Genomic DNA, 24210 nt, shown 5'->3' on the forward strand with positions numbered 1-24210 from the left:
AGTGTGGGCAAGCACCCTGCAGCCACTACAGCTTTTTGTTCTTTATTCCCCTCATTTCAAAGTTTGTTGTCGTATTCCATCCGATCTGCCCCTGCATCCCACACCTGCCTCCTCCACACAGACCCCTCTCCTCCACTCTGAGGGTTCATTGCAAACTAGTCCTTAAAATTTTGTTAAGAGCTTTTTGTGAGCTCCAAAGCCCCCCCAGGATGGTTACTGGAAGCCAGCACACGGCTCCCGTCCTTCATTCTGCCCCAACCCCAGCTCCATGCACTGGAGCACACTGAGCACAGGAGCTCCAAGGGGCCAAAAGACATCACAGTATAGAGGATAAACTAAAAGACAACCCTTGACATACAAGATAACTTTTTTTCAAAGGCTTGCAATGCAGACACAAGGCAGGGCGTTGATGCAACCCCCCTGACAGAGCAGCCAAAATACCTCAAGGGGTTTTCAGTCACTTCTACCACTGCAGAACAAACACCTTTCCCTCTGCTTGCTCTCTGCAGCATCCAGGCTCGGTTTCCTCGCCTGCCATGCAGCAGGCCTCCAGCAGAGAACATTTTAGGATCAACCACTTAAATTTGGGGCACAGCTATAAGCCACAGAGCAGCAGATACCTCACATGGGAAGCATTGTGCAATCAATCAGTAACACAGACTGTTGCTCAATCAGTTCTGAATATAGCCACGGGCCAGCACCACTCCTTGCTCCAGGGCCCCGGCTGCTTCGAGCTCTGTAAAATGGCCAAAGTTTTAATCTGAGTAAAGTTCATTCACAGCTGTGAATGCACGGCGACTTACACAGCACTACTATTGTCAGCCTGCCCATTTTTGCCATAAAGACTTGAATTTTCTCTATTTGGGCAAGCCCTGGGAAAGCTCCAGCCGTGCCCAGCATTAGTCCCACCTACCTTACAGCATGGCCTCATCTGGAGAAAAATTAATTGGTAATCTCACGATTAGGTAACATTTGTGATCTCACACAGCTGGAGCACCACAGCCTGTAAGGTCAACAGAACTTATGGGAAACAAGTCCCACACACTGTTTTTTCCACAGATCATAGCAATAAGCTGGGGGAACTGAACATAATGTATAGCAGTGGACAGGTTTGCTCAGACTGATTGAAGGTTTACATTTCTATATGTATAGAATGATAGGAAGAGATATTCATTTATGTATCAGTAGAAGAGATTTGTCTTCTGACACATGCCTTGGCCAGTCTTTAGGCCAGACACACAAGAAACCTGAATACTGACCTCACGACAGCCCCTCACCCAAATCCTTCAAGGCACCGAGAGGCCTGTCACAACATGCTTGAACAACATCTCGGTAAAGAAACGGAACTTTATTTTGTAGAAGTTGGAGAAAATATTTAAAAAAAAACACAAGCAAGGGAGGAGCTGTAAATAAATTAACGCAGTATCTTCAACCAACAAACCGTCCCCTCCCTGGCCCTGATACAGCACTCCCGGGACAAACACTCCCAGGACAGGAGCAGGCCATGGGCTGTGCTATGGCAGAGGCTGGCTGGAGGCCAGCACGAGGCCAGCACGTGCCAGGCACCCTCCTGTGGACGGTGAGGGCCGTCCTCACTGGAGGCCGGGCTGCTGAGCCCAGGTGCCCCTCGGCACCAGGAGTCTGCGGAATTGAGATATCCCCAGGAGGCAAAAAGCATGCAGCTGCCACGCACCCTGGTGATGATGATGACCCCTGACCACCAAGGAGGAATAAAACGTGAAGAGGAACCATCCATCGCCACCAAACAAATGAGTCTGCACGCCGTCGTCTGTATTCAAGTGAAAAATGGGAGCCAGGTCAGAGCTCCCTGGGAGGCCTCACACCTCAGGACTGAAACCCGTGCCAGGACAGTCCCATCCAGCAGCTACTACAGTTTCCCTATCCCCCTATTAGTTGACCCCAGAACTCACAACAACATCTTTGCCCTGTCAGACAGAAAAGCAAAACCCCAAACAGTTTTAAAATTTATGGTGGAGGGAGAGGAGAAGGAGGGAAGAAATCCAGGAGGCTGGAGCGCAGCCAAACAGCATCTTCCAGAAGATCCTGAGTGAAGTTCAGGACCACCGCAGCTGGGATCTGCACGTCCAGGACTGGGACATCTTCATTTTCCTCGGCCACTCCAGCGGTGCTTCTCCCCAGCCTTTAGCTCCCTCTGTGGGACTCCGGGGTGATCCTGCACCTGCACAACATGAAGCACAGTTAAAATCCCAAACCGTACCCTTCTTCCTGCACCAGGGTGCACAGGTTTGCTCTGGGGCAGGACAAGAGGCCTGCTGCAGGGGGCATCACCCTGCAGAAGCTGAAAACAGGCATGGGGGAAAACAGGCTCAGAATCAAACTTCTCCAGCCCACGCCCAACAGGGAAGGCTTCAGACCTCTTCCCAGACAGCTGATGCTGCAGGGAGCGCTGCGCTCCTACACTTCATGCCAAGACTAAAGGGGACCTGCCAGGAGCAGCCACGCATTTCTGCAGCCCACCACAGACCCTTCCTCTCCCGTTATCCCATCCCTGCTTCTATTTAGGCTGTGATCAGCTGCAGTGTTAGAAACTACAGACACTTCTAGGAACCTCTCCGTTGGCTGTTTTTACTTCTCTGGCCTTGCCTGCATGAAGGCTTCTGTCAGAGATTTTCCACTTGTATCAGCACAGGTGCTGTTGCCAATAGCTGATCTTCACGAACCAGCATGCTTCCCCGAACCCCGAGGAGCAGGGAATGTTACTCTGTCAAGCTGCACATTGTTCCAAAAGCATTTCTCAGCACTCTGCTGTTATGGAAAAAGGGAAATTGAGAACAAGGAGTCTTTTTTGATTTTGTTGGCTTTGCTTTCCCCTGCTCCTTCAGCCAAGTTGGTGACAATTCTACCATCTCTTCAGGGGTGGCTCTACAAAAATGAACGCAGCACAATTCTAAGTCTTGTAACATTTAAGATTTACTATCCTGCCTTTCTGCAAGAACAGTTTTTAATATAGCTCCTCTTTCAAAGCCACATGGGGTTAACATAAGGTTGAGCTACCAAGGTTGCTACTTAGCTGTTAGAAGTTTTAAAAGAAAAAAAACTTCTGAAAGCAGGCAAAACTTCTTGAAGTCATCTATACCAGAGATAAAAGATGCTTGCATCTAGCCTTCAAAGGCTCTGGGGATGCTAAAGAACTGAGCCCCTCTCCAGCCCCATGAAATGGGCTAATGAGCCCTTGAGGACTCCACCTTCCCAAGCCTACACAGGTCTTGTACAAGAGGGCTCAGATGTATTCATATCTTAATGAAGTTATTTCCTGAAGTGAAGACTTGGCGTTAAGAGGACTCACCTCTGCCTAGTCCCATGAGGTCACTGTACCATGCAGTTTGTTCTGCATGTTGTTAAGGTGACTAAAATTAAAGTAGTGTGAGCAGGTTTGGAACAGCTGGGTGTCTGGAGCAGTGGGAGCCTGGCAGCTGCCGTCCCTCCCCAAGCGATTCCTGAGCCTTCTGCTCTTTCTGAAAAACCTTGTTATACAGATTAAAAAGAACTGTTTATTGATTTTTAAAAAATCTGCCTGTTTTTTTTTTTTTTTTTTTTTTTTTTTCTTCTCTCAGGCTTTGTGGTCTGGGAGGACCAAACCAGAAATATGTCAGAGTGGTCCAAAGACCTACAGTACATCCCCCCAAGCCTCCTCTCCAGGCTGCAGCTGTTCCAAACTTGCTCTTACCAGTTTAATTACTACCTTTAGCTACACAAGAGTGCTATCAGAATCTGCCTCAGGCAGAAGCCCACACAGAGCCCCGGCCCCAAATGCTTCTGTTTGGATTTAATCTGAAACTCCTGCATGTTCTGCAATTATCACTCATTAGGTCAAGCCCAAGGAATCAAGACACTTGCACAGACGAAATCAAGCGCATTATCCAGTGTCAAACCTTGTACCTCAAGTCACAAAGAACTGATGCCAAGGTTGGGCTCCTGCAGATTTCTTACATAAACCCGCATGAGTCACCAACCCGCAGTCCCCCGTTGTGATAAATGGCAGCAGGGATTGGATTATGGTACCAGGAACACTTCGGGCACTAAATGCATCTGAACTGTGCAGTACTGAAGACATGCACATGTCATCCCTACAGACAGGGAACCCATACAACAGGAGGAGAACCCTACCCCGCAGGGGAGCCCTTCCACCCCAACTGCAGCTCCCCAGTTCTTGCACTGGGTCCCAAAGTGGTGTAAATGCAGCTTACCCAGAGAGATGAGGTCAGTGCAGAGCTGTGGGCAGCGCAGGCTCAGGTGCTGGAAAGCAGAGGTTTCGTCCGCTCAGGGTCTGGCACATCCTCGCTCCCAGCAGGATCTGGGCGCTGTCGGGTGCTGCTCGACCTTGTTGAAGGCCAACCCGAGTCATCATAGTGGCAACAGCACAGAGAGGAGAGCAGGCGAGCCCGGACCACGCGCGTACAGAGGACGAACATAATGCAGTTGGCACCTCCTTGGAACGTGTTCCCGATCCCCTGCAAGGGGGCAAGAAAGGAATTAACCAGTGCCGTTTGTACCAACACTTCCCCCATCCAAAACAGCAAACGTCAGGTGAGACCAGCTGTAGTGCTGTCAGCAACTTCCACCTAAGCGAGTGAAACAGAGGAAAAAACAGTCTCACACCCCAAAACAGCACCGGCTGCTGTTGTGCCGCTCCTGCAGCCTGGTCTGGGTGTGGAGCAGGCTGCCCCTGCTCCAGGACAGGCACCCAGCTTCTCCTACAAGCAGCATGCCTGGGGCAAACTCCCACTGCAGTTATTCTCAGTGTCCGCTAGATGATGCTGGAACTGCACTGCTGAGCATCCCAGGGAGCTGATCCTGCATCGCGCATGTGTTGTGCCAGCCTGAGCTGCATCCTGGCACAGAAAGTGATGTTGAGAGCAACCAGGCTTTATCTCCCTTCCAGACCTTCCTTCTAACACGCTGCCTGGCCAATACTTACATGCAGGACAACCAGGACTGAGTTTTGCACTGCAGGGGAGTTGCAGAGTGTCAGAATGAATCGCACGGTGCTCCAGATGCGGAGGATGATGAAGATGACAGGGATGAGAATCAGCTTTTTGTCTGCTATGGAAGTCCGGGGCTGAAGCGGTGTTCTTGAGAGAATGGGGCGATACTCTGAGAGCGCCGCATGCTTCCGTGGAGATGGAGGAAAGACAAAAATGTGAACAAAAAGGCTACACACTCAGGACATTGAGCTCTGGGGGTTCTTTCCAAAGCCAACCCAGTTTTTGCATCCTGTGGGCAGTTGATGGTCTTGAGCCACATACTGCCCTTGTTAATGCAAACATTCCTGCTAAAGCCAAGGAGTTGCAAATAAAGGAGATCCAGCCCTTTTTAGAGCTTTATTATACCCTACATTGCTGGGTCAGACAAACAAATCAGTGCTGCAGGAACCTGCTCTCCTGGTGCCTGGTTGGGCAATTTTACAGATCCAGCAGTCCCTGTGCAGGACCTGGTGCTTGATTTCTGACCATACACTGTTAGCAACGGTCTTCCATAGGTTTAAAAAGCCAGCAAGCCTCTCTAACATTACAGGTAGTAAAATGTTTCTGGGATCTATGCCCTGGATAAGGGCAGTTGGAGGTACAAGGCCCTGAGATCTTTCCATGCTGGAAGCTGCTGGATGGATGCAGCATCCCGGATGGGGGAGACCAGGGCACCACAACCCATGGAGCACCTGTGGGGACACATGATCATGAATACCAGCATGGCAATGCAGGTGAAGAGATTAAGTCTCAGGACAGCTCACCTGCTGAAGACTATTTCTCCTGCCACCAGGGCTACCGAGCACGCACGGCTTTCATGCAGCATTCTCCTGGGCTCCAGTAATCCCAGGTGTGACTCCTCAGCTCTCATTCAGAAAGATTCATATGCCCACTACATGCCTCCCCCACAGCAGATACTTCCACAATCTGAAACCATGCCAGAACCAACCCTGCAAAACCCAAAAGTCCAGCCCAAACCCAGCCTTGGCCGGCTGTTGCTCTTCCTTGGAAGTGTGAAGCTCCTAGAGGAGGGCTTCTCCAGCCCAGCAAGCCCCATGTGCTGCTGCTCCGACCCCGCTCCGAGCATCAAGTGGCTCTCAGCAGGACGGGAGAACAGAGCAGCCACGTGTCCCTGGCAGAGCAGCAGGGGGATCAGCTTTCCAGGCAGTCACGTTGCTGTCTTCAACAGCTGCTGGAACATTGAGTCCTGTCTGCCTTGTGTCTGTAGCGGTGACAGGCACGAGCAAAGCCTTCCCAGCTTCCCTTCCCTGGATCCCTTGGGACCAGCACGGACTGTGCTGTCCTGCCAGCTTGCCTGGGGAATCCTGCCCTCACCAGAGTTGTGTTTATCCATGACTACTGCCATAGCTTCACCACAGCAAGCAGGTGTGCACGGCAACACATTCCAGAAGGACATTTCTCTGGATTTCTTTTTCTAATGCAACTAATTAGGTGTTGTTCTTTCCGCCAATGTCATCATTTAGATTTCATTTCTATTATGCAAGTATTGTCCAATACGTCTGGATTCTTTGTGCTCACAATAAACAGCAGCAAAGAACCCTCTGAGGCCTGCAAGTACAAATAGGGACTCAGAAGCAAGCTGTCATTAGCAATCCTAAAATGACTGTGGTTAGGTAAGTCAGTCCAGAGGCCAAATTCAGGCTTGGTACAAGTGGAAATGTATGGATGACTGATAAAAGCTGAATTTTGTCCTTCACACATTGTCTCAATTCCTACTGCAGGACTCACATTTCATCTCGTAACCCCTTAAGTTTTCAAGAGGCTTTTACATTCTTCTGGTGCTAAGTCATTGTGCAATGATGCTACGGGCTGCTGACTCAGCAGGACTGCTTCTCCCAGCAGTTGGACATATTTCAGCAGTTTATGAAGCAATTCCTGCCTGTGTAGCTGCTAATACACAGCGAAATCTTCAGAGTGGGAGGATACAATCCCACAGCAAGCCTGTAATGTGATCTGAAAGCAGCAAAGTACTCACCGCTCTGTTAATGTGCTTCTTGATGAGGATGTAGAGCACTGGCAAAGTCACATAGGCCAGGATCTCCCAAACTTTCCCCGTTAGCAGCATCCACAAGACCCGATCCTCTGCATCGAAGTTGACCCAGCACCAGCCCACAGAAACATTGGAGGCATCGTAGCCAATCTTCTTCAGAGCAACAGCCGCAACCGTAATGCAAAGGGGGACGCCCCAGCTGAGGAAAGAACAAGAGCAGCAAGGTTAAGCTAAGAACACACTCAGTTTAGTCCCCTTAATACCCTGGGAGAAATGGGTGACAGACGAAGGGATCTTTCATCGCACAGGATGCCAATTCCTCCTGCAGGATGCCAGCACTCCTGCACCAGGCCTAAGGGATGTGGCTGTGACAGGCACCCGGTGGGGAACACAAACCCACACAGTCCCTGCTTCAATTCCCTGGGATCCACTCTAAGAACCTGGGATCTCAGTCCTGGAGGACACACAAAGAATGGACAGGTGATGATGTGCCAACCTGAGCACCAGAAATGAGACCTGGCCTGCATACCTAGCAGGTGAGGTCCAGGATTTGGCAGGTCACAGCACAGTACAACGTGCCCATCCTGCAGGAGCCAGCCATTCGAGAACAAGCTGGCACATTCATGGCTTTCAAAACACAAGCAACCAAACCCCACACTGATTCCTACGTGACGCTTTGCACAGGTGACACAAAGAAATCCACGATTTCATTGCATCATTTGTGTCTTTGTAGTTGATGGTGGTGCTAGTAGTAGTGGTGGGGTTATTTGGATGTTTTGATGGAGGTGTAGTCAATATTTTGGGAGCAAGAATCATTTCTGAAGGACCAAGGGAAAGTTTTTTCCCAAAGAAAAGCACTGGTGGTAACAGCATTAAAGCTGGGGAAGCAAACAGGAGCCAGTTTCACATCATTTGGAGCTGTGTTTTGACGTCAGCTTCTGTCCTGCCAGAGGAGGCAGATATAGGGAAGCACCTAGCAGAAAAATAACTGCGGTGACACACAGGGACTAAGTCACTCAGCAGCTCGGGCTGCCCACAAAAAGCCGTGAGCAAGAATCAAAAGATTCCCCCAGCCCAGATGTAAAAACACCCAGCCCCTTCCCGTCAGCTGTGAATACCCAGGACTTCACAGAGCTGCCCCGGCCCACGATGTCCAGCTCACACATCACCCCGTGGCTGAAACACTGGAGCTAAATCACATCACCTGCCCTTCCCACATTCACCCTCAGAAAACATTTCTGAGGAAGCTTACGAGGGACGGTTCCTCAAAAAATGCCAGATGCCTCAGAGAGCTGAGATTGAGCTTTCAGCATGAACACCCTGCTCTCTGCAGACGCAAAGAAAAAGCCAGTGCTGTACTGGTCTCACCATCATCCTGGTTCATACTTGTATTGCTGGTGGCCTGGAGGAGCTACAGAGAACATGGACAGGATCATGCTCCTAACATCACCTATACACACACAAAACAAATGTAAATAGAAAGGTATAAGATATTCGGAGTCAATTGGTGGTGGTGTTTAAGGACAGCTCTGCTGCAGGGAATCCTCCTTGTGTTGTTATCAGAGCCTCCTGAACACACACCAGGCACCAACACCACCATGAAAATTCCCTCTACACCTCTCAAAACCTTCTCATTCTGGTAAAAATGGTGAAGTGGCCCAAGAACGAGGACTCTAGGCTCAGAGGTTCACATTTCAATATCTGGCAGAACTGACCACTGAGGTACGGATAAGCACTCAAGAGAACTGGCCCTTCCTTAAAGAAACCATATTAAAGGACATAAGCACAAATGAATCCAGCACCAGGACAAAGGAAATGTATTAAGAAACTAATTTGCCTAAATAATGATCTCCACAGTGACCTGAAACTGAAAGAGAATGATATGAGGAGATCAAACTGGGTCAAATTGCTAGTTATAAATATAAAAGAACAGTGTGAGGACATACACATAAGGAGAGGCTACAGTATGAAGTAACAGCTCACTAGCAAGGGACCGAAAAAAAGAAGTCTTCAAGTACCTAACCAATAAAAGAAAGATTGGGGAAAAAAACTGCCACGCATCAGGAGCCTAATTTAAGCTTCAGTTTTCACAGAAAGAGTGCATTGCGATCAGAAGGTTATCACAACTAACATTAAGCACAAAGGATCACAAACCCAAAGTGAAATTGGAAAGAATCTAGAAAATAATCAGACATTTCAAGGAAATTCATCAGTTCCAGCTTATTTGAAAATGTTTTAGAAAAGGGGAAAAGGAGAACTGAGACTCATGATTAAATTATTTTTAAGAACCCCTACAGAACAGATTACCGAGGACTGGAAAATACCAATGCTTCATACTTATCTAGAAGAGCCAGAAAATAATACATTACACACACCCAAAGCAAGTTTGAAGACCGGACTAAAAAGGATCCAAGATAGCATGAAGAGGCAGAAATCTTCCTTTGAGCCCCACGGTGTAATTATGTAGGTTGGGCCTCTCAGATCTAAATGCCATCAGTGCAGGAGATAAAAGGAGGCAATCCCATCCCTCAGGCAGATACAACTGTACTTATTTCCCTAATAGAGCACCCAGCAATCTATTAATACAAATTTATCCAATCCAGCACATCACTCCAGATCAACACAAGCGCTGCATTTATATGAGGTAAGGCAAGGACTCACGCTGGGCTGGTTTTCTTGTCCTCAGTGTGCCTGAGGTCGGATTGCTTACCACCACGTTTTGATTTACTCTGGACAGGTGCTTCCTCCCCCACTGGCTCCTGCAAGCAGGGAAGATTCGCAGTTGTTGGGCTGCACAGGTCGGACAAGCAGCCATCCTACAGCAACCTGCAGGTGCTTCCTGGTGGGAACTGGAATTTTTACTCTTCAAGAGAAATATCAGGCTTCTGGGGATCCAAGCCAACTTGAGGAAAGAGCTTCGAGCACGTGCTGTAGCACAACCCCAGACCAAATATACGACCAGTTTAATTTCTGTGTTTTCTTACCCAAACATTAACTGAGTCTGTAGTATGCTAGTACCAAGCCACTGCTACTATACAAAGACTTCTCCCAGAGAATTTAAAAGCCAAGGCAGCAGCAACCAGGTAGCATCCTTGGCTTGGCCTGACCACCTACAGCATTTTCTGAACAAGGAGACAAAACCACAGCAAAATCTAAGAGCTCCCTGCACCTCGTAAGGAAGGCTTAGGGACTTCAACTGGCCTGTTCTGAAGTGTATCACTGGCACTGACACAGTCGTGACAGCACAGATGTATGATACAATAAATTATACATGAAAGGGTCTCAAGTATTCCATGTATCTGTCTATATGCTTACAAGCATCTGCACAGCCCTTTCATGAAATGCAAACACTTCAGAGGTCGACAGCAACCACTATCGAAGACAAAGCAAGAAGCAATCCCAAGGTGGGATCTGGCCCACTCCTCGCCCTGAGTTTGGCTCAGCTGCTCTCGGAGCAAAGAAGCCATCGCCCAACCAAACGATGCCCGACATTTAGAAACCCAGAACAAGTGAGGTAGCCTGGAAACACTCCCAATGCCAGAACTTGCAGCTTACAAGTACTACAAATATTTTCAAAGCTAACTGCAAGCTTGTTTTCAAAGCTCCTCTGAGCTCAACACGTGTTTAAAAACAAACCAGGGCCCGCAGTTGCCCAGTCTAGCTCTAAGAGAGGTGCATGTGTTACCGTGACTCAACTCGGTGAGGAACAAACCCGTTCATCAGGTTTCATCCCCTGCAACGTCCTGATTTCCCTAAAAACAAAATTCCAGGTAGTAGCTTCCAACACATGCTTAGCCAGCTCTGCTCTGCTAAGGAACGGAGTCTCTGGTTATGCTCAATGTTAAACGAGCACGCCTTGCTACAAACACATGCCCCAGATGAGCAACTGCTTGAGAGGGCTGGAAAACTTGTGCACGACCAACCCCGTCCTGCCTTCCAGCCCTGCCAGACGCCCGTCTCAGCACAGCTCTTCACATGGCAGACACTGTGTGACCATGTCAGCAACCTGTCAAGTGATAAAAGGAAAAAAAAGAAGTCCCACGTTCTTGCCTAGACAAAAATGTGTAAACTTATCTCTAAATCCTTAGAGAATCACCTGTTTTTGCCCTCTTTTATTTTGCCCACCCCCCCACAGCTAGAGCACACGCTAGGATCTTTCCATACGAGTTGCAAAAATTCCTGTGTGTGTAGCACAAGATTTTTCTGGCCAAAAGCAAGGCAGACACCCAGAAGGGATCTGAAGCACTGAAAAGTATGGGGGGAGCCCTGCCAAGCACAAAATCCAGAATTTGTGCTTCTGGTGGAGCTGTCAGGCAGTGACAGCAATGCAGGAAGGAGGATGTGTCAGGAGGGGCTGGGCGGAGGACAGGTCCTCACTTGTTTTCCTGCTTTGCACACAGGTTGTAAAGCAAGAAGACGCTTTGAATGCAGAATGGGAGTCACCACTTATCAAGCAGAACCTGGAAACAGGACTTAGATGAAAGCTATCTACGCTGCCCTTTAAACAGGGCAAGCGGAGCTGAGCAACACCTAGAGCAGAAGATGGCATTTGATTTTGACTGCAGAGCCCTGAAAATAAACCTAGCAAATTCACCCAGAGGAAGTTGAGTTCGAACACTCCCTTCCTCTCTCGCAGCGCCACGGTGCTCTTGGGATTTGACTGCTGTGAAGGAGCGCACAGATCAGGGCCAGCAGCAACTCGCTGAGCCTCCCCGAGCTGCCTTCTGCACCCTGTACCCGACCAGGCTGAGCAGCATTAAACCAGGCGGAGATGTTTAAGTACAGACCGAGCTCACACGGCGAGCAATTAAGCAGACAGGGAAATTACAAGCGGGGCAGGTTTGCAGCAGCTCTTTGATGCAGCCTGATGCAAACAGCACGCCCATGAAGAAGTCAGGCTCCGTGTTTGTGTTCCCTCAGCCCCATGCAGGTCTTCAGCAGCAATTCCTCTTCTCCACAAGTCACCCAGTGCAACATCATCCTCAATTGAAAGGAAAAAAAGAAAACAAGCTGCCTCCTGTCTCATCGCATCTCACTTCATCTCCTGCACCCCGTGCTGGTGCGGCTGGCCACGTGTGTGCAGGCACCTCGGGCTTGCTCGCAGGCAGACCTGAGCATCAAGCAGCAATTACAAGAGGTGGGGCAGGATTCCTGTCCTCCCTGATTCCCTCTTAACCTTAATGTCTGTCACTGCCCCATCTTTACTTAGCTCTAACTCAATCACCTCCCAAGTCACCCTGTTGACAATAAGAGGTGACAAATATTTCACTGAGAAACAGAATAAATAAAACCCATTCCTTTGCTTGCCCTGACACTTTTTTGTTTTGTTTTGTTTTAAGAAATCATTCCTTGTATAATTTAGTGCAAAAGCCTGGCAGCCCAGAGCACTAAGGGATCACTGTTTTGCTCGGCGTGGAGGTAAGCACATGATCACACAAGCTCAAATTGCATAATGAAGGCTTTTACTGAACATGATGTGGAAAATCAGCTCACTAACCAGCAGCAACCAAGACATCGAGCTACACTGTGGGCTGCTTTGTCTGGCTTTCAATCAAACATGCCAAAACAACCTTCAGAGCGCTTTTCTCGCAGCCTCCTCACTTGCGGTCTGGGTTCCCCTAGGAGCGCTGGGTTACAGCAACCTGCTAGGGGAAGGGGGAGGACAAACAGACACGGGAAATCCGGGAAACGGATCCCAAACGCGGGAGCTTGGGCAGCAGCAGGCAGGGAGAGCAAACGCAAGTTTTGGGTTATTACTGCCAGGGTGTCAGAGCAGGCTGTGGAGGGGGAGAAGCCAGGATTTTGAGTCACTGGCACATTATCTTTGCAACTTAAGCAACCCGTTTTAACTTGTCCATGTCTCTACTTCTTCCCATGGGTGCAGCAAGGGGGGGAAACAAGCAGGGCTGGTTAGTCCCAAAGCAGAAAAACCCCTGGTCAGAAGGAACTCGAGAAGGGCACGGCATCCCCAAGGAGCAAGTGGGTGCCGTGAGCGCAGCGTGCCGCACACGGGGCACCCATGGGCTCCACGTCTCACCGGGGCGTCCGGCAGCACCCACCTCACCGCGTGGAAGCAGCAGAGCAAGCCGGCCCCCGTGGGCGAGCCCCTCACGATGGTGAGGTAGAGGTAGAGGGCAATGGCCATGGTCCAGAAGAAGGAGCTGGTGTTGGAGAAGGTGGACAGGGCGCCCTGCAGCACGCAGTCCCACGACGTCCTGTCGAAGTCCTGCAGCACCCCGTAGAAGTAGGAGAGGGCTGAGAGGAGGTCGGCCAAGGAGAGGTAGAGCAGGAGCTGCCTGGGACGCGTCCGAAGCTCCGGCCACAGGGCATGGGTGCAGAGCAGGAGGCAGGAGCCCAGGCAGGACAGCAGGCAGGAGACCAGCACCACCGCCCGCTCCGCCGCGTACAGCTCCGTCGGGGGCAGCGGCCGGGGCATCGCGGGGAGCCCAAGCGAGCACCCAGCCGGCAAAAGGTCGGAGGGGAAGGGAAGGGATGGGAAAAGAAGGGAAGGGAAGGGCCGGGAGCGGCGGAGCTCCCTCCGCAGCCCCGCTGCCGCCGCCCCGCCCCGGACACCCCGGCGGCGCCCCCCCAGCCCGCAGCCGGCTCTGCTCGCAGGGAGAGGCGCACAGCTGCCGGCAGGGAAGGGGAAGGGCCGGCTCGGTGCCCTTGGGTTTATTCTCTATTTTTTTTTATTTTAAACTCTCGTCCCGAAGTCACACTTGCTTCCTCTCCTCTGCAAGCAGAGCGCGCAGCTCGCCCGCAGCCCAGGCAGAGCCCCCCAAACTCAGCGGGACCCCCCCGACCCCTTTTGCTTTCCTTCTCTTTACCTTTTCCTCGCTCCACAACACCCCCAGCTCACACCGGACCTCGTGGACCTGCAAGGCAGACAGCCCTAAGCAGGCACAAACCGGGGTTCGCTACCACGTTCAGCACATTTCGTATTTCTGTCATAAATAAACTTGGTTCACTTTGCTGAAACTTCCTTGGCTTCCCCGCAGGTACCTCATCTCTCCCAGCTTTGATTCTGGGAGCGATGTGCTCAATTTCCAGTGGAGTTCGTTGTTGGTTCAGGTGGTTTGTTCCCTAAAACAGCTTAATCCTACTTGTTCGCCCTAAAACAGCTTAATCCTTCCCCCAGCAGGAGCAACAGAGGATCCCAGCTGAGCTCACAGATTTTAGCAAGGTTTCTCTAACCCACAAAACCAGGTGCCTTATCCCCCATCTCACCTTATCCTAGGAGCCTGAAGCCATCCAACATACCCCAAAAAACCTATTCCTAACAGAAATGTCTTCTGTTTGCGCAGTGCTTTTTGCCACGATGCTGTTTCAGTTTTACATCCCCATCTTCCAAAGAGGGAAGGGGTTCCTCAACATTTTAAATCATGTATTTTTGCTACCTTATACTAAAAAACCACCATTTTACAACCATGTTTTTCAGGATAACCAGTACTTCACTCTGTTTTTTTCTGCTATTACCATTTTACTGCAAACCATCTCACAGCTGCTGTCCAAACCCATCCCTTCTGCCCTTCTGCCCCAGATTCACATCCAAGTACAAGCCACACCAGCACTTTCCAAGAAGTGGATGGAACTTCAGCACATTTTAAAATTGTATTTGCTAATTCTCCTGCACCATACGGGCTTGGCATACTTCTTGGTCACCTTGATGGATCAGTCATTTGCTGTGTTAAAAGGCACTGTTTTGAACCATTTTCCTACATAACCTTTTTGACCTTTAACACTCAGTTAACTTCCATCAAGCAGGCTTCTACATTTAGAAGTGCTTTTAGCAGAAGTTTCTTGTGGAGCCTGATGCCCTCTCTATGTTCTTTATAGGAAAAGGAAGCTGCAGCAACTTGCGTTTCCCCTGCACACAATCTGACACTAATGTAGCTCTAACTAATTGTTATTCCAGGCCTGCTTTAGCTACCATCTGACCTCCCCAAAAAAAACAATTATCTTTTTTTTTTTTTTTTTCCTTTGGTCAAGGCTGCATTCCCACAGCTTGCTCTTATGTTTTTGGCTTCTTCCTTGTTCCTTAGTTTCCCTTCCCCCCACTTTTATAGCACAAAAGAAAGGAGACAGGCTCACCCACTTAGTACAAACATCCAGAAAAACCACTTCGTCTCCAGCCCCGGATCCTGAAAGTTGCTTTTTGGGAGGGAGGGAGTGTGTGTGTGTGACTGATGTAGCTCTACAATACAGCTTAATTCTGAAGCCTTGCAAGACAATTTATTTCCACAGCTTATGGCCTGACTTAAGCTCTTTTAGAATTGGATAGCAGAGAGTACCAGACTTGCAACCACAAGTTTGTAGAGCTGCAAATTTTGGTGTTGTCCAGTTCTACAGAGATATATTTTGCCCTTGGCTATCAGAAATTAATAGGACAGGCACGGGATCTCTTCCTGCTTCCTGAAAATAGGGACATGGTTAATTTGCACACACAAGTCATCATTCAGCAGCAGGGCATGCAGAGATAATGCTCCAAAACTGAGTAATAAAAGGCAGATAACTTCAAGATTTTCACTACCTTCTGTTTTTTGACTTCTCCGTGTGCAAGGCATCCATCCACCGCCAGCATCTCCCTGGCATTCCTGTAATTTTGGTGTCGTTACCTTTAATCGCAGGGCAGCGGTGCAGCTGTCTGCCTGTCAGTCCCAGGGAATCCGCAGCTGTCCAGGGAACAGAAAGATTTGCAAACTGCCTAAAAATACACAACAATTCAAAGGAAGCGTTGTGCGTAGCTCAGAGCAGGGAGAAGTCAAAGTCACAGGGTGGTGAAGTAACCTGCTACTTGGTGGAAGGACACAATTTCTTCTTTTTTTAGCTGCTTAGAAAGCTTTCTGACACACAGGCTGCCCCCTGCATCTTATAAAACATCAGTCGAGCTGTAATGACAAATTCACTTCCACTAACCAAGATGTAGTGTACTGACTTTGCAAAAAAAGGCTGCAATAAGATTTTGGTTTGTTTTTTTTTTAACTTCACCTTTGCAGCTGGCCAGGAAGTTGGGCACAGTCCTCTATTAAGTGGGAACCTGGTTTATGCCTCAGGGTTTTTAAGTGATTAGTAGGGGCTGAGACCTCCCAGCCCTTCTTGCACATCACAGCCATGATGCTGGCATAGTACTTTGTAACTCTCAATTTTGTGCCAGAGCAGGGAGACAGCTTTTGGCAGAAACAGGGAGATGTCATGGAAAAGGTCCCTGCACACAAGTCCTGCTCCCACTCCTTCCTGCTCCTTCTGGGTTCAGAAGCCAGCTCTGGGTTCACCAAGGGGAGAGAAGAGTCTGAATCTCTCCACAACCATTTGGACACCTCCACATCACAGCTTCAGCACGGCAGGAGACTGACACCAGCAATAGCTTTGTGTTTCCACCACCCAGCCAACAAAATCCAAACTCCCTTCCCCACCTTTGCGTTCATTACAACAGAGCGCTGGCTGCTGACACCCAGGCAGCCTCAGCACCCACAAGAGGTCACTGCTGGTCCAGGCTGAGAAATTTTCCTATTGCCACTGCCCCAATCTGACAGATGCTCCCCATGGCTGCAGCTCTGGGGCTCCAGCCTCAGCAGGCCGCCACCTGCACCCCAAAACCAGCCCTGCAGCTGGGATAGGAGGTAGCAAGGAGGAGCATGCACACAACTGCTGAAACAGGGTATACCTCTAACCCACCCACATCGTGCTGTACCGGGTCTAACCAGCAACCCAATGGCTTTCCTTGAGAGATGCTTAGTCATTTCTAGCACTTTTCCACTTACATTAAAAATGCGTAGTCAGGCTGCGGAGACCGCACAAGAATTTGAGCCAACAACCCACAAAAAAAAAGCCACCAGCAGCAAGGAGAATGTGATGCAGACAGAATGTAATTAGAGACACTGCTGGAATCCAGCCAGCACAATCAATGAATTATGTTCCCAGTGTTGGGGTAGTTTTCTTCATTTCAAATTTAAATTAGGAGATTAATATGGGATGTTCCTTCATGCTGTGGTTGCACAGATTAAAATAAAGGTATTAATATTATACATTCACAGTTGAACACTATGCTGCAAACAATACTACATTTAAGATCTGGTCTAAGAAAAATGTAGGGACTGCATCTCTTACAGTTAGTAACAGGAAAATAGGCCAAATCATTGTATTTTGGGGGTGCAGCTTTTACACTGAAAGCTCTGCCTACATCCTGCAGTTTTAACGCAGATGAGACAGGAACATAAAAGCTAATAATGAGACCCCTTAAGCAGGAGAAGTCATGAAGTTTGCTGGCTTCTCTGGTCACTGAGCCAGAAACCTCAGGTTTTCACACAAGTCATTTGAAACGGATGAAGTACAAAACAGCAGAGACAATTCTCCTTACTGGAAAGGGTGTAACAGAGCCCAAGAGATTAATTCTTTCATTGAAATGAGGGCACTTAACCTCTAATGTCCAGAATCCAAAGATCACCCTGAAAATGCGTAGTAAAACACCATGCCATACTCCTCACCCTCCCTCAGTGAGTACAGGCAAAATGTCTGCATTTAAACAATTCACAGATTGTCTTTCCATGTGCAGATGCTGACTGCTCAGGTCCCAGCAGACTTGTGCACAGCTTCCACAATTTGCCCAACCAAGGGGGCAGCCATGGTGACATCCCCACTGGTGTCACTTGGCATTGTGTTGTTTGCATCATATGGTTCCTTCCCAGGTAGCAAACAGCACATTTAACAGAACTATTTGAAATACATGTTCAGACAGTCACTGCCACCTTCCTGGTTTAAGCACTACCACTCCAAAGTTACATACAGAACATCATTATAGACAGGAATTCAAGCCCAATGACTTTATTAACACCAGTGAAGTTGCTCAGGAATTCTAGGGTGAGACAGAGCGAGGCCCATGTATTTGACCCAGCCACATTCCAGCCACTCAAACATCACTCCCACTCAGCCAACACCCAGCTCAGACAATAAGGAGCAGTGACACTGTGGGACAGGGCACTTGCACAGGATACTCAGAGGAACCCTTTGCAGCAACCTTCATGGCAATCCTTCAGTACTTGTTTTTTTAAGCTGGTCTTATTACCTGTAATGAATTAAGTTAAAAAGCAAAACAACTGCACCCTGTTATTGTCCCCAAAATTCTAGGGCTGATGGCTGTTTGCTCTATGACAAATAAACCTAAAAATGAAAAGTCATCAAAAATATCAGTTTATCAGGAAAGCTGATGTACTAGCTCAAAACATTTGTCTCACGTCAAACACCCTGCAAAGGCTTGAGATGAAGCTTCAGAAGACTCACAACAGAAAGATACTCTGCTCCCTTCTGGCCATCCATTATCTTCTGAGTGCAGAGCTCAGACAGTTCATAGATTTCCATGACTCCCTGCAACTGGTGCAGTTATGTTTGTGTCTGGAAAAAAAAGAAGGCATACAGAAGTGTGGGCAAAGTCAGTGTGGTAAAAAAGGGTTGTAGGTGTGATGCCCCTGGATCACGACACTCAGGCAAGTCAGTGAGGGCTACAGGGCATAAAGCAAAGCCAACCTGATTTAATCAAAACTAATGAAAGCTTATCTTCTACATGAATACTGGAATTTTAAAACAATGTTTGGGTGAGGTCTTTCCCTCTTCCAAGGTGGATGTGCTCTTACATTCCCTTCTACAGAAATGATCAGATATCCTAGACTTGCTTTTTCCCCCCCCTCAAATCCTCCTCCTCTCCCTCCTACTCAGAGGATGCAAGATCAAAAGTCTCATTGCATCATTAAAACCTAATTAACTCTTCCCCAGAAAGATCAGCTACATTTTTGGGCTCCTGAATGCAAGTACTTGCAATACAGCTGCTGACCAGCAGCCAGGAGAACGTGACGACAGGTGAGTTTTCCCCATGCTGGGCTTAAAGCCAGCTTGTCATTACTCAGACGAGTTCTCCCTACAAGCAGGCTCTTCTCCCGGTACCTAATGTTGTATTTCTGCAGCATTACTAATGACAGTTGGAATTTTATTTTTTGAAAAACGCATGTGGAAAGGACAAAGGAAGAACAAAGCAACTTGCAATATGTTTATCTTCTTTTCTTCATCGCATCTCTGATGCAGTCACCACATCAAGCATCCCGCAGCATTTTTCATGTCAGCTCTCTGCTCCATCAGGCAACCCAAGCTCCAATGAACACCGCACATCTGGGCAGCATCCCAGCCCGGATCCCCATCCACCTCTCAAGCCAGGGAGATACGAAGCAGGCCCAACAATGTGTAGCACTTCTAGGGCAGTATACTTGCTGATTGCTTCCTTAACTATTGCTCACAACAACCAGCTAAGACACTGCCAAAGAAACACTCACAGCTGGCATCGCACAAGGAGAGAAGTTAGGGTGGGCTGTTCGGTCTCCTCCTTTCTTCTCATTCACAGAAGACAAGAGTCTGGGGACAAACAAGGAGTCAATGAAGTAACTGAAGCAGCACTAGAAGAAACAGCTCTCCAGGGAGATGAGGCTCAAACCCCTAAATTGATAGATACCCTGTTCCTTAACCCCAGTCTCAATTAAAACCTCTAAGCATTACAAATATTAAGAAGATAAACCCAGCTTACATGTCTGCAATCCTTTCTTATCTCAGATAGTTCCCAAGTTTCACACAACACTGTTCAGGCAAGACAACGGACCACTGGAGTGTTTCCAGATGCTTAATAGTTTAGGGACACAGGACTGTTTAAACTCTAGGTGGGTTCACCTGAATGCACAGCGCTGCTCTTAGGTCATGCATGGTGTTAGAAGAACTCACTGGAAACACAACCATCTGCAAAACAGAAGAAAAAAAGGAACCAATACTCACTTGTATTAAATCCATTTGAATTTCCTATTATACATGTGGAACAGCCTGAGATGCACCAGACGTGGTGTTATCTAGCATTCCTGCAGTTCTCAGTTCCTGGAAACACGTGAACATATTGGAAGGCAGCCTTCAGGGCAAAGCAATTCCTCAGCTCTTGCATCACAGCCTCAAAAGCAGGTTATTACTCCTAAGGTCTCTTGTGCAACACTGCAATATAAAGGAAAAGCATGCTGCATGGCTAGAAGCTCACTGGCTTTCAGCAGCCTCTAACACATACATGTTCCAAGACATCTACGCCTTCCCTTCTTCCTAATGTATCTAGTTAGGAACACCAGAAATTCAAGCAAGATAGGTTTGTGTTTGGATAGCAAGATGGAGCACCAAGACACTAAATTCTGTCTTGTTCTCATTTCATCTTCCAACAGCTATCACAAAGCTGCCATCTTGCAAAGGAAGGCAAGAGCAACAGCTGAAAGGCAAGGATCAGAAATGCCTCCAAGTGAGAAACAGACGTCAAAACCCTGAACTCCTGGCTACTGCTGAATCTTCAGAATGGCCAGCATTTGCAGCACACGATCTTCCAGGAAAGCATACAGTAACTCAGGACAGACCTGTTGGGTTTATTGCAAGTCGCTAGATTAAGTTCAGTGGCTTCTGTTTTACAGCAGAGCAGTGGAGGTGACGGAGAGCTCAAGCCCTCTGTATGCTATCAGAGATGACTGGCAAAGGTGAAATGAAGTGCAGTAACTGCACACCAATCACACACCACGGCACAGAACAGATACCCACCAGGCATCGTGATAACAGAACAAGGGCTCCGCTCCCTGCTTCCCAGGAGATGGCAACGATTAATTAACAAGTCACTTCTTGACTGTAAACCTTTTAACCCTGAGGAAAAAAGCAAACAATTCTAAAACATCAAAATCAAGAGTTGACAGCAGTCCCTACCTTCTTGCCCTGAAAAGGCGTCCGTCCCGCTCTGGAACAAGCTATCTTGTTTAAACAATAACCTAATCGTCCCTCCAACATTTCCCACCAGGATCAGAACAAACCAGACTATCTCAAAGGCAATTACCAGGTCAGGGACAAGCACAGCTACAGGAGACCAAAGCAATCAGGTACAGAAGAGGAAGAGACTACATCTCATCCTCCTCCGGGGAGGAACGAGACTGCAGAATTACCTGATCTGGGGGATGTAAAACTTTTTTGAGCCACTAAAAATTAAGCACAACAGGGCCAGCGAAAGATGCTTTGGGGCCAGCACCTTACACACAAATGTCTCAGGTCTAGCCCACGGAGTCCTGCTCCTGGCACCCAAAGATCTCAGCGGGGGGTTGTCTTGCTATCATCAGCTTCTCCTAAGGGGATTTTCCCCTTTAGAGAAGATAACACGAGACCTGTTTCAGTTTACAGTGATCTCACTGTCACCATGCGGGTGACAAAGCAGCAGGAAACGAGTTCGGTGGATCACATAACAGTACACGGAGTTAGCCCACACAGAAAGCACTGCTATAAAAACAAGCTGATGGGTGTGGAGGACAGAAATTTTCTCCTGTTACGGAAATACTGCATTCCAAGAAAGGTAAAGAGTCCTGTCAGGTAAGATCTGCAGAAATCATTGTCATCACTGAGCTATGTGATACCATAAGCTGCGCTTCACTAGGCACATTTATTTCAAGTGCACTCCCTGCCTTGTCATCCTCCTTTTGTCAGGGGGAGTTTTAAGCAGCAACTGACCCACTCACAAGCCTTGAGCTAGTACTTGAAGAATTACACAAGGTTTCTCTGAAGTTTGAAGCCTCTCCTGCTGGAAGCCTGATGCAAGCAGATCCTATCACTGGGGGATTCAAGAGCTACCTGTTTTAAGGCAAAGCACAGCTGAAGCTTCGTCTGTGAAATTGGTGGGTGAAACCCAGCAACAGGAAAAAAAAATAATCAAAAAAGATTAAATGCCAGTTTCCAAACTTCAGGAGTATCTTCTAACCTAAATCTTTCTGGATAGCAGCCAGTTCAGCTGCCTATTTAAAGAAAAGCTAGCTTAAAACTAGATCAGGATGCTCACTTTTGTGCAGGCTCTTCTAATCAACCTTGCCTGCTTCTACGCCACAGAATCAGAAGTTATGTCCAGCTGAGTCTGCTCTGCTTGCTAGGGTGAACTGGCATGGCAGAGAAAAATCTTAAAGCCATATATAAAGCACTCTAGCAGTGGCTGCGGAACAAGAATAAATTCTGTCCATTCTCCCAAAGCTGTTTGGAGTTCTTATTCTGAGCCTTCAGGTAGGGGAGGAAGCATCGTACTTCTCCATTGCTTCTCCAAGTAGTTTTCCTGACTTGTAAGCTACAGGTTTCCCTTTTTAAGATAACACATTTGATAAATTGGCTGATTTGTGTCCTACAATATGCAGATTTTGGGTTAGTCTCAAGTTTTGGAACTACTGTTGATTATTTATCTCCTACTGCAATACCTGGGGTACACCAACGAGTTGGCCAGAAAATGCTTCTAGACTGAGTCCCCGCAACGCTTATGCAGCATTATCAGACATTTCCTGGCACTTCCTTCTCCTCCTATCCTCAAACTCCCCATAGGAAGCTAATCCCAAGTACAAGACAAACTGCTTAACAGCTACCATTTGCCTATTAAAAAAAAAATACACACACAGCAGAAAGTTTCCTTATGAAATGCACTGACAGGACCCTAGGTAGGAGAGAGATTTACCGACTCCTTGCAGTTCTGCAGTAGGTGTGCCAGCTGGCAGCGGCACCCACAGTCCATCTGAGCTCCCGAGTGACCCCAGCTTCCCGATGCCAGGTCTGGGACACCGCAGGCATGGTGAGCGCCGGTCCCAGGGAGGTGCAAGCACCTGCTTCAGAATTCCAGCTCGCTGCAAGCTCCGACAGTTCCGGCTTTCTGATAGAGCTGCGACTCCACCCCACCTCCTGCCACCACTCCTGCAGGCCAGCCTCGCTGCTAATAAAGACATGGGACAATACCTCTGCAGTGAGTCACGAGCTGTCTGAAAGAAAGCAGAACTAAGGGAAAAAGAAGAGGCAAATGCTACCAGCTCCTTTCTGTAAAACACAACAGGACAGGCAAAAATTGCACAAGATAGGTAAGCAGCAGATAAAGTGACAGGAATAAAGTAGTCCTGGCCTGCTGCATGCCTGACTCTCCTAATTTCAGCTCAGAGGAACAGTTTTGGGGGTTGCAGGCTTGGCCTTACTGTAGATGACAAGTGAAAAAGCAGTAGCTTTGTAGCCCCGGGATCACGTTGCAGACAGAAGCCAGATCTGCTCTCAGCATCTCCTTTCCGCAAACCTCTCTGCACTCCAAGAAGTGCAAAACCTCTCACATATAGCAGGGAAAATTGGGGCAGCAGTCCAGGTTATTACATTACCAAGACCTACAGGACAGCTGTGTCTGTCAGCCAGAATCACCTCATCCATCAAGAAATACAGACGCAAATGCTGTAAAACACGGTGCAGTTAAGGATACTCTGAAGAAAATCTAGTGGTAACCATCTCCTCCCACACCTTAAGAAACATGACATTTAAAATCTACCACATCTCACCCAAACGAGTCTTTATTTGCAGTTCTCACCGGGCCTGGCTAATCCCACTGGCTCATGCAATATTAAATCTTCACATCAAAACAAGGTAAAGCTGTGGAATTCACATATACCTCGCTTACTGAATTTCTCTACATACTGTGCAGTGGAACCCCTCTCACCCTATCCACACACAATACCCCGGACTTGTGCCTTCCTTCAGAAGAGAGGCAAACAATTCATTCTTTGCTTAAAGACAGACCTTACAGCAGCCTCCTGGTACCTAAAGGGGGCCTACAGGAAAACTGGAGAGGGACCTTTATCAGGGAGTGAAGTGATGGGACAAGGGGTAAGAGTTTTAGGCTCAAAACAGGTACATTTAGATTAAATATTAGGAAGAAATTCTTTACTCAGAGGGTGGTGAGGCACTGGAACAGGTTACCCAGAGGAGCTTGGGGTGCCCCATCCCTGGCAGTGCCCAAGGCCAGGCTGGACGGGGCTTTGAAGAACCTCATTTAGTGGGAGGTGTCCCTGCCCATGGCAGGGGGTTGGATGGGTTTAAGGTCCCTTCCAAGCCAAACTCCTCTGTGATTCATTGCAGCTTCCCTTTGATTTCACTTTTTACATGAAGCAAAAAAGCTCACTGATTCCTGCCTTCTAGTATATCCTGTTCTTCCCCCCGCAAATAACATTTAATGAAGCTTTCATTACCTTTTTCCCCCACCTCCTCTTTCGCAAACAAGCTCTCAGAGATGAGCAACAGCCACATCTTAGCTTTGACTGCAAGCTCTTCAAAACAGTCCAGCCTCACTGGTCAGAGGAGCAGCTAGCAATTGTTACC

The 24210-nt window shown here is 48.2% G+C and overlaps 1 protein-coding gene across 5 annotated transcripts; it reads right to left on the reverse strand.

The window, feature by feature from the left end:
- Positions 1–1329: 1329 nt before the first annotated feature.
- Positions 1330–22793, reverse strand: GPR157 (G protein-coupled receptor 157). 5 transcript variants are annotated; one of them, XM_072026989.1, is made up of 9 exons: positions 22541–22793; positions 20614–20712; positions 19723–19788; positions 19335–19413; positions 13077–18405; positions 7003–7216; positions 4961–5152; positions 4230–4493; positions 1330–2200 (listed from the first exon to the last, which is right to left on the reverse strand). In XM_072026989.1, exons 5-8 carry the CDS (start codon positions 13451–13453, stop codon positions 4272–4274), a joined length of 1005 nt encoding a protein of 334 aa, XP_071883090.1. In that variant the 5' UTR covers positions 13454–18405; positions 19335–19413; positions 19723–19788; positions 20614–20712; positions 22541–22793; the 3' UTR covers positions 1330–2200; positions 4230–4271. The 5 variants fall into 5 exon arrangements, with proteins under 5 accessions (XP_071883090.1, XP_071883089.1, XP_071883088.1 ...); XM_072026988.1 differs by lacking the exon at positions 19723–19788 and adding an exon at positions 19825–20031; XM_072026987.1 differs by lacking the exon at positions 19723–19788 and adding an exon at positions 19825–20031 and having other exon boundaries at positions 19049–19413.
- Between the last annotated feature and the right edge of the window lie 1417 nt (positions 22794–24210).

The sequence above is a fragment of the Anas platyrhynchos genome, chromosome 22 (genome assembly GCF_047663525.1).
Source record: "Anas platyrhynchos isolate ZD024472 breed Pekin duck chromosome 22, IASCAAS_PekinDuck_T2T, whole genome shotgun sequence".
In the NCBI taxonomy this organism is placed as follows: Eukaryota; Metazoa; Chordata; class Aves; order Anseriformes; family Anatidae; genus Anas; species Anas platyrhynchos.